This window comes from Cotesia typhae, unplaced genomic scaffold (assembly GCF_013202065.1).
Source record: "Cotesia typhae breed Kobodo isofemale line unplaced genomic scaffold, CoteBio_Ctyphae contig_23, whole genome shotgun sequence".
In the NCBI taxonomy this organism is placed as follows: domain Eukaryota; kingdom Metazoa; phylum Arthropoda; class Insecta; order Hymenoptera; family Braconidae; genus Cotesia; species Cotesia typhae.
In genome coordinates this window covers 2,714,859-2,725,689 of record NW_027423729.1, presented here as the reverse complement: position 1 = coordinate 2,725,689, position 10,831 = coordinate 2,714,859, and the positions used below count along the sequence as shown (strand labels likewise).

General features: G+C 31.4%; 1 protein-coding gene across 7 annotated transcripts; it reads right to left on the bottom strand.

Moving 5' to 3' along the window:
* Positions 1–1,035: 1,035 nt before the first annotated feature.
* Positions 1,036–10,457, bottom strand: Crag (DENN domain-containing protein Crag). Of its 7 annotated transcripts, none has more exons than XM_074238709.1 (16): positions 10,218–10,456; positions 9,892–10,118; positions 9,187–9,648; positions 6,946–9,005; positions 6,704–6,874; positions 6,489–6,617; positions 6,094–6,349; positions 5,763–5,922; positions 5,440–5,643; positions 5,106–5,336; positions 4,852–4,947; positions 4,447–4,694; positions 4,026–4,287; positions 3,537–3,941; positions 3,261–3,433; positions 1,036–3,167 (listed from the first exon to the last, which is right to left on the bottom strand). In XM_074238709.1, the coding sequence occupies exons 3-16, from the start codon at positions 9,512–9,514 to the stop codon at positions 3,031–3,033; spliced, it is 4,860 nt and encodes a 1,619-aa protein (XP_074094810.1). In that variant the 5' UTR covers positions 9,515–9,648; positions 9,892–10,118; positions 10,218–10,456; the 3' UTR covers positions 1,036–3,030. The 7 variants fall into 7 exon arrangements, with proteins under 7 accessions (XP_074094810.1, XP_074094806.1, XP_074094808.1 ...); XM_074238705.1 differs by having other exon boundaries at positions 5,106–5,339; positions 10,218–10,454; XM_074238707.1 differs by having other exon boundaries at positions 5,106–5,339; positions 9,187–9,611; positions 10,218–10,454.
* Positions 10,458–10,831: the final 374 nt, after the last annotated feature.

Below are 10,831 nucleotides of genomic sequence, written 5' to 3'. Positions count from 1 at the left end.
AAAACTCTAATCAACATTATTTATAATAAATAATAATATTTCACCAAATTTAAATAATAATAATAATAATAATAATAATAATAATAATAATAATAATAAATTTCAGCACTTGGCTGCCCTAATACTGACAAATACCACAATTCGATGTTTCACACTGCCAAATCACCGGCAGTTATATATTATAGACTTTTAGCGAATTCGTAGAGCACACACACACACTCACACACACAATCACACACCCCGTGTTATTCGGTGACTTAATCAAACTCGTTTTAATTTTTTTTTTTAAATATAATAAATAAATAAATAATTTTTATATCAAATATGAAAGTAATTAAAAATTGGAACAAAACGATTTTTGACTTTAAACTCGAGCCAATTTTCAACAGCCACCACCGTCACTGTCAGCGCAATATTAAATATGATCTTGATGATAATTACTATTATTATTATTATTATTATTATTATTATTGTTGTTGTTGTTGTTGTTGTTGTTGTTATTACTATTACTATTTACTGTTATAATTATTATGGTTATTATTATTATCTATTACTATGATTAAAATCCTCGTAACGAAACAAAACAAAAAATGATAACGGTTAGTAATTAATGGTGCGCGTAAAACACAACACGCGGGACGACGGTGTTCAGTTGTTTTAACCAGTCCCAAAGTGTGTTAATACAATCACCGCCACGAACAACCCGGTCCGCACTCACCCTCTTGCCTGGTGCGCTCTCTCCTCATCGAGAATAGATACTGACACAACTAAACCACCAACTTGCTCTGAAGACGTCACTGAGATAAAGATAAACGTCCGAGAGAGATAGCGCCTCACCTCAGCTCCCACGACGACGCTGATTGGTTGAAAAAAAAAATGCGCGCGCAACTATTTCATCGATGCACCGCGGGAGAATTTTTAACTGCGCGGCGGGAACATTTGAATTTGAATTTTTATTTTAATTATAATTTTTTGAAAAAACAAAATTATTTTTATAAATTTGAAAAATTAATGTGTAAAAAAATGATTGGATGATTTTTTTTTTCAATAATTAACTTTTTTTTTTAATTCTTAAAAATAAAAGTTTGTTGGCGAATAACAAAATTTCTATTTCTACACGTAAACGTAAGTTTACGAATCTTCATATCGACGAAATCCCACCTCGACCCGGATTTCACGCACGACAGCTTGTGCTAATCCACGGGCGTATATACATATATATTAAAATATATACATAGTTATTATGTAATAGCAGCGTCGACCGAGAAAGCATAAGCATCAAGCTTTTCATTTTTCTTTTCCGACACATTTCATGTTGAGATAATTATCTGTGACGTCAATTACTCATTTAAATTACCCGGGTACTATGTATACATTCAATATACACTTACATGTATGTATATACGTATGTAAAAATAAATATATACATTTATAAATATATATATATATAAGTATAAATAAATATAGTAGGTGTAGGCGATGATTAAAGATATCTTGTATTAGAATAAGAATTAGAAGCTAAATAAAAACTAAGTAATTAGCGTCTTTGAGAGATTAACTTGAATGAATGTTTTTAAAACGTTTGTCAATTATAATTTTATCACCTTTATAGTAATTTATACTACTCAAAATAAATATTAACTTGACTATTAAATTAATGAGTCGAAAATAATTGCTTCGGGCGTTTTACAAAAATAGCGACGGTAATAAAGTTAATTGACAAATTGTTTTTTTTTTTTTTTTTTTTTGTCATTGTTGAAGGAATGCTAGACTATACTACATAGGAAAAGTAATTAAGACAATAATATTTAAACAAGCAACAAATTTAAGATTTTTATATAAAATATACCGCAACTGCATTTTTATTATCCCATATTCTGTATAGCCTTGACACAATAATAAGTGCATGTACGATTGTAATGTCCCGCGAGACCGATGAGTTTAGCGATTAAATTGTCAATGTGGTAACTTTTAATTCTTTTTACACATCTATACAATACAATATTATAATAATATTAATAATAATAATAGTTGCTGTAATCTTAACAAAATTAATTAAAATAATCGCCGTAAATAATAATAGTGTTCATAGTGTTGTTTTAAATTCCATAGCTCACGTAAAAATCTATACATATAGATAAGAAATTACTTAATACATAATATGTTACGTGATAATTATAATAAAATAGTTGTTTTATAGTACAATGTTCAATTATTGTGTATTAAATCAAAAAATCATATGTTAAAATACAATATATTTATATGCAATGTAATTTAAAAAAATAATAAAACGAATATTTACACGTTGATCACTTTTTTGATACTTTGCAATTTTTAATATAATTATTTTGTTAGCATTTAATTTTTAATATTATTAATTAAGCAAAACAAATAATAATACGGGGTTTTAGTTGAGTAACAACTCAATGACATTAGTGTTTAAATGTTGATGCTAAAGATGATAGCACCATTCCTACTGTTTTAAATTTTAAATCAATTCTATTACCCTGTTCCCCATATTTTAGTTTTTAAACAACACTTTAACGTACAACGAGCGGTGAATGTAAAAAAAAAAGAACAAAATAAATTTAAATTTAAATTTAAATTTAAATACAGAGAATGGGGAAAAAAACAGACGAGGTCGAGACAATATCAACCAACATTAATCGAAAAAATATATATATAATACATGTATATATCGTACAATTGATAAAAATTTTGTTTCTATTGCACGTAAGCTAACACTTAATTATTAATATTAAAATAAATAGTCTACAGGTGATTATTCGTCATGTCATAAAATAATAAAATAAAATAGTATTCAATATTGATGTTTAAAAAGAAAAATATAATGAAATAATAAAATAAAACACTTACACCATAAATATATATAATAACATCCGTCGTTTTATCGTCACTTACTTCGACACATTTTGTTTAAAAATAAAAATACATCCATTGCTCTCTTACGTTCTTGCGCTATTTAATCTCTCTCGTTCTAACGTTATTTTCTCACGCTCGCTAATTTTATTATACACTCAACTGTTTAAAATAATGTCTACAGTACAATGTCATTGGTGACGGCGCCGCATCAGTGCTATGTAATAATTTCTCTTCATTATCTGTCAAATTTTCCAAGGCAGCTGAATACTGTCGATCAAAAACTCCTAAAAAAAAAAATAAATAAATAAATATACATACATTTAATACACTTTACATTATCTATCATCGCTATTATAATAATTAATATTATTTATCACCTTGATCAATATTTGTTCTTCCTAATGCGGTAAAAGCCAAAAACAATATATCTCTATAAATAGAAAAAGGTGGTTGTTCTTTAACTTCAGCTTTACTTCTCTCTAAGGCCACTCTTTTAATTGGTTCTGTCAAGTTATTATGACGGACGTTTGTTATTACGTTCTGCATTAGTCTGAAAATCCATTAAAAAATTTTTTATTGACTTTCGACTGTCGAATAAGTAATAAAAAAAATAAATAAATAAAAGAAAGAAAACAAAAGAAAAAATTTCATACAATCGTTCTTCTGGTAAATTCTGCTTCCATTGCAGATACATGGGTAGACGATTCATATGAAGTTTTTCATTGTCCCACATGGTTCGGACGCCAACTAAGCTCGAATTAGTAGCTAGATCTTTAATGTTGTCATTATTGAACCAGAGTTCTGGTAAGTGGCTGTTTAGATTTATCCTTTCAAAGTACCAGATTAAATTCCAATACACGATTGGATGTTCTTGAATAAATCGGTGCTTAGTAAGACATGTATCACCCTCTTGACTCAATACATTTTCTAATTCTTTACGTAGTACCAGTGGATTTAAATAGGGCACGGTAATAGGCTCTGGTAATTCACGTGGTTGATCCATCAGTTCAATCAGTGCTCCCGTTAATGGATCATTTATTTTTTCACTTTCGTTATATCTGAATAAACAAACAACAACCCAACCAATTATTGAAATAATAAATGAATAAATGTTTTTATTATTAAGAGAAAAAAAAACATACCGATAATCAAGAATAGTCACTGTAAGAAGCGGTACAGTAGCTTTGTCACAAAATTGACAGACAGTATTTAAATTAGAATCTTCTGGCTGCCAACCAGCCATTATTTCCTCGTCGTACAATATAGCCAGGCAATGATGACAGCGACTAGCACTGGAGATAACAAGTTCGACGGCTAAACGGTCTTCAAACTCCCTGGAGCCTTTGGGATACATGCATTCAGCAAGCTCGCACAGTGATCCCAGTACTTCCATACCAGAATCGCCTAGAGAGGATAAAATAAGAAAAGTTGTAATAAAAGGTTGTTTGAGAAAGACAAAAAAAAGTATATTAAATCAAAAAGTCAATAAGTAATTTAAATTGACGGGGCTTTATAATTTAAATTTAAAAGTGGACCAATAAATTCAACAAATAAATTACAAACCTGACATTCTTGCTGACATTTCATTACGATCTTGCTGAGATCCATCTGTCAATGAGTCTAACGACTCGTGCGACACGCCGTAGCCAAGTCGCTGATCACGTTCTTTCAGCTTAACTGGTGTACTGGTTGCCGAAATAGCTTCTTTTATTTCGTCAAATTTTTTAGCGACAGACGTTGCTGCTGACTTTAAACTGTTCAATCCACCGAGAATTATCTCGTTTGATTTTTTACCCGTCAAGCCTGATGGACTGAAAAATAATCAATCATCATCATTATTATTTTTATCGTCACCAATATTGAATCAATTTTTATTAATTGAACGGCAAATTTTATAAATTAACTACAAAGCGAAAACCTCAAACCAAAATATAATCACATTGATAGTAATAAAATCTAGTTACATACCTGATGTAATTGGAGAGACTCAGTGATTCAATGAATACATTTGATGTCATTAAATCTTTATTTTTAACAAATGTCAGGCCCCCGGTTGAGTATCGGCTACATTAATAACGTGCAACAAAAAAAAAGTAACAAAAAAACTCAAACAAAAAAAAAATAAAATAAAAACAAAGCAAACTACTTGATACTTCGGTTAAATGAAAATGTTGTGCCAGCTGATCAAAACAAGTGAATAAGAGATTAAAGATAAAGCTCACCCGAAGCTTAGTTTTAGACTTGACCCCAAACTTGATAAACTAGACGTCACGCTGTCCTTATTAGACCAAAGACTACTGATCTCCAATCGATCACGTTCTCTTTCTTGCTCACCCTGCTGAGCAACCGAGTGAGGCATAGTTTCGCTTCTCTGCAATTGACTGCTGATTGCTGGACCTGTCTCGTCGACCGCTTGATGAAAAGTCGCGCTTCGTGGTATAGTATTTGCGTTACTACTAAAAATATTACCAGATAAAGATAAAAATAAATTAATACGATAGGTAGAGAGTAGAGAAATTCTTTTAAATAAATAAATGTCTGGATCAATATAAATACCTCCTAAATAGGACAGGGCCTCCGGGTCTTTCTCCAAATGTATTGTTTACAACAGTCAGTGTACTTGTTGAGCAATTCGAGTCATTTTCTTCAGACGGGGATACAATGGGAGTTTCATCATTAACCAAAGCTCCTAAGGGATCATTTTCCGTTACTGGAGTCCTGATTGGGCTTTTGAGAGGCGATTCCGGCGTGTCTATTGATCTGTTTATCATTGAAATATCTATTAATGACTTGTGATTGATGACAGAATGATAAGCCACAGGAATTTTATTTTATTTTTGTCTATTGCGTTAGATAAAATTTTATAAATTTTTTTTTACCGTGAATCAGATGGTGAATCATCAAGAACTTCAGGCGGTGCTGCACAAATCATTCCTACGTCTTTTACGATACTGTCTTGACGCAAGAATTTAGATTTTATCTTCATGTCCATGAAACCTAGACCCGGTAAATCAGGAACTGAGCTACCTTTTAATGCCACTAAAAAAGATGATAAAAATATTTAATTACTTGTAGCAAATATATATATATTTAATAAATATTGATGATCAGTTTTAGTTTTTTATAAAAATAATAATCATTTTTAAAATCACTTATTTAAGCTAGATCAATGTAGTTGTTGAAAAAAAGTTTATATTAAAAAAGACTTACAGTCATTATTAACAGCTTCAGGATCATGAGAATGCGTACTATCAAGGCTGGATCGGGATGTAGCCAAATTATCCATTCCCTGGATTTTTAATCCTTCAATACCAATAACATCCGGATTAGAGCTTAGCCGTCGTCTTGCACTTTTTTTACCAGCCCGTTTAAATAAAGCTGCGCCCACGATAACATTTCTGAGTTTATTCCACATTAGTTGGCTCGAGTTGGTCATATCCGATGGCCAGGTGGCTTCAAGGACAGCCTATTTGCAAAATAAACCCATTAAAAAACCTCATAAACATTCAAAACACAATAACAGCCTTCATAATACCTTAAATAACAATAATAATTGTTATTACTATTAATAATAAATAGTAGTAACATGACATTATATTCATTACCTTGTTGTAAAATCCATATGTAAGTGCATTTGGTTGCACGCCGCTGCGTTTCATGTGAAATAACAATTTAACTGCCAGTAGTGGTTGACCATACACACCACAGAGTTGCATCATTGCTCTATAACACACCTAAAGTAATATAATTTAATATAATAAATATTTATTTACATAAAAACATAAATAAAAAATTTGATATAAATACTATTGAAACTTACTTCCTCCATCGGATCTAGCCTTAACTTTTGCATTTTAACCAGTAATTCATAAGCCTGATGAAGTATCGCTGCTGGTTGACTGGATACTTGTAGCATCGCTGGTAAATGTAAGAACCACAGGCTATTACACGTACCGAGCAAACATCTACCCCATCGTTCAGGAAGTGCTGCCTGAGTGATAATATTTAAAAATCTAAATTACAGTTCTATGTACATAATTAAATTTTATTACAAGCACTTACTTGTTTACGAGCCATTCTCTGAGCGACTTTAATCTCATGTTTAGTACGACGTGCCATTGGACTACCAGGAGTAATACCAAAAGCACTCAATGCCGGGTTTTTATTGCTCAAGTTTTTTTGCGGCCTCATTAAATCCGGATTCAACTTAAATGTTTTATAGACAACTGGCTGTTGATTAGGCCCCGGATCCGGAGGTGGTATAAAAACAGTGCGCTCACTGTGCTGAGACTCATCTAATTCCAGAAACGTGACATTTTCCTCCTCGACCCGTTCAGTACACTCATCGAAGAACGCTAATCCTGCCATATCCATGTCAGAAACAAAGCTACGTTCCTCTATAAATCGTATAAACATTTGCGTTCTTACGAGCAAGCTATAGAATTTAGCATGAGCTTTGTCACGGCTACGCAGAAAAGCCTGGATATTAAATAGACTAGTAGGATCTGTTGAGCCAACAGTGGGTGCTTTAGTTATTGGTAATAAAAAACTACGGTATCCTTTTAAAATTAGTGCCATGAAACGTAAAAATGAATCCTGAATTTCTAATTCAAGTCCTTGCTCTTTCCGCTTTTGTTGGAATTCTTTGTCAACGCTGAAGTCTTCATCCGGTTTCTCGCGTTGCGAGTGAAATTTACCTTGACTGCTCAATTTCATCGATATATGCTCCAGGTCATTCTTCAGAAGTCTCGCTGGTTTTTTAGGCAGTAGCTTTATATTCAAGTGACGTTTGTCTTCACAAAGTACGATGTTGTTGGTGTCCAAATTTACGCAGTTAACATCCGATGGCGGGTCATAAAGATCAAAGAATCGTGAGTCGACGCCAATTAGAAATGGCAACGGCGCGTGCAGTACCTCTGCCAAGCCCAGCGGACAAAGTGGTATGTAAGGGCACTGCCATTTAAAAGGAAACAATATCATAGCAATAGCTTCACTTACTGATGTCAACACGTCAGGTCTCAATGAATGCACCAATATTTTCTGCTCCGTTAATATCAAAAGCAATATAAGCATACAATTTTCGGGTCCAAGGTTCACCAGCAATTGTCGAAAACTCGCACCAGACCGTGGTAGCGCTAAATCCTCCGGCTGCGTTAATATAAGTCGATCCGAAGCGCTCAACTGCACCAATATTCGTGGTCTTTGTGGACTCGGAAATGGTATATCACACAAAAAATATGATATATATTTCTCAATAGGGATACACTGAGGTTTTTCGTTAACCATACTGTGTAAAAAACCTAAAAATTTTTCAAATGTATCAAAAAATGGCCAGTGAGACAGTATACATATGGATTTACTAATATTTAGCGATTGTAATTCTGGATCAGTGTACTGTAATTTTTCCAACTGTCCCAGAGACAGTTTCTTCAGTACACCAAATTTTTTAAAAACTTTTATCTTGATCAGCGGTTTATCTGTGATACTTTCATCGCCTTCTATAATACTCGTGTTGGTATTATTTATTTTAGTATTGACGTCTAACTCATTATTGTGTTCGTTGTTGTGCTTAGTCGTATTGTTTAAAAAATCTGGTATCACTTCCTCGTAAAAAGTTATTGCAGAGCCGTAGATTTTTTGAGCAGCATCAGCAACAGTTAATACAAATGTTGAGAACACAGGCTTCGGTTTGCAGGCAACTTTTGGCCAACATTCAATAGTTGCGCCCATTGGCAAACAAAACATGGCCACTGAATTTGGAAATCCAAAACTATTGTAGTCCGTCATTGGGTATTTGTACAGTATCGACGGTTTAAATGATATCAAATTAGCTCTATTCATAGACTTTTTGTAACACAGAAAAACATCACTTCCTAACATACCTTTATTTAAATTTTTATTTATTGTACAGAATGCCTGAGGCGCTGTTTCACCTTTGTTTGTTAGAATAACACAAATGTCCGTAACAACTAGCGAATTACAAGGCATTTTTTTGCTAGCTCGTCTAAATGTTACAAATATTTTCGATGTCGAATTATTTACATTAGCGACATGTCCGTGTGGTGTTTCTGTTATCATTTGAGCGTCTTCCATAATACGCTCTTTTCCATCATAAATAATACCTGAAACAATTTAATATTTGTGAATTTCATTTAATATTAACCATTATTGAAAAATTAAATGATACTGAATTTAAAAAAAATTGACAATTTTATTTTTTTGAGAAATAAATTTTAAAAAATTGTTTATTTTCACAAACTTCAATATTATTAAATTAATAAATTATGTAATATGAATAATTACCGATATCTACGAGTGGTGGTTTATCTCTACCTCTCCTGTAGCACAAATAACATTCATTAGTACGTAGGCTCCCGTGATTTAAATCCGCGGGAAATCCAGACACCGTGTGCTCCAATTGAGTATAACCATCGGGACAATTTTCACCCAAAGCTGGGAATATCACAGCCAAATCTGTGATTGGAGCTTGTAAATTACAATCCTTAAGGTGTGTGCCCTCTTGGCACCAGTCCTCAAGTTTATCGGCCTCGTTGTCCTTGTCAAAGTCATCATTCTGACCAGGTAAGCCCGCGACAACAAAATAATCAGCGACTCTACGATCATCCATCATGACTCGTAACTTAATACTCGGCTGATCAATCCATCAATATAATTTTATTGTACTTAATAAAATAAACTATTTATCTTGCTCAGCTGTCCATTAAGTCCTGCACACGTGATATATGTCTTTATATTTTCGCATTGCTAAAATATTATTATTATTAATTTTATTAATATTATTCATGCTGTGATTAATAAATGATTTATTTTTTAATTAATCATTATTTCTGCATGCACCCGTTTAATTTTTTAATTTCATCAACATTGCTTGCATAATATTACTATCGTTAAAAGTATATTATTTATTCGAAAACTTAATGACATTGTTGATGGTAGACATGCATCAGGATGATCAAAAATTACCAGCATAATTAATAAATATCTTACTTGATTGTTATGTTTTTTTTTTCTTTTTAAAAAATCGTTCTTCTCGATGCAGTTTATTTTTTATAAATAAATTATTTTTACACACCAGTGCGTTAAAAAATTACCAAACCAATTACGTCAACTGTATTAATTACAATTGTTGTAAATAAAATTATTTATCAATAAATAACATTACTGAGATTTATTATTTAAATCACAAACTCCATTACGTTGTTATTGTTAGTAACCTTAAACAAAATAAAAATATAATAATTAGTTAGTCACTAAATTTATATTACAGGTTAGATGTCACATTAATGTTTTTGTTTAAAAAAATGATTGATTACTTTTTTAAAAAACTTAATTGATTAAACGTACAATTTTTTAAAACCACTTTCATTTATTTTATTTGTTTGTTTGAACCGTAACCTACACTTGTTACACTGAATACTTATTGGTACTGATTGAGTTCATTTGTTCAACAAAAGTTATCATGGTAAAAAATAATAATATATTATAACAACATAAAAACCCGTGTTTCTTGGACGGCCATTTTTACTCACTGGCAAAATGGTCGACTGTTGGTCTCATTTTTATTTTTTACTTTCTTTGTTTTTCTTTTTTTATATATATATATATATATATATATATATATATATATATATATATATTTATTTACTATTACTTATCCTAGTAATAATGTAACTGGTATATGCTGTAGTTTATAATATCATACTCTTGCTTCCTCTAGTCTTGATAATATAATTATTATAATATACATATATTTATGTACATTTTACATTTAGAATGTATATACATATACATACAATATCAATATCTATCTATACTTATGTACGAACATTCATATTTTTTTTCTTATCCTCGCCTTGATTATCTTGGACATCCGTTCTCTATTTTTTGCCATAATTTAATAAATACCAATTACATTATTAAATGATGA

Excerpts from the sequence above, each read along its gene's own strand:
- Crag (XM_074238705.1), bottom strand. The coding sequence starts at position 9,514 with ATGATGGATGATCGTAGAGTCGCTGATTATTTTGTTGTCGCGGGCTTA. Across the intron at positions 6,875-6,945 it reads AGAGAATGGCTCGTAAACAA|GCAGCACTTCCTGAACGATG; the intron begins GTAAGTGCTTGT and ends ATTATCACTCAG. Across the intron at positions 4,695-4,851 it reads AGTCTCTCCAATTACATCAG|TCCATCAGGCTTGACGGGTA; the intron begins GTATGTAACTAG and ends ATTATTTTTCAG.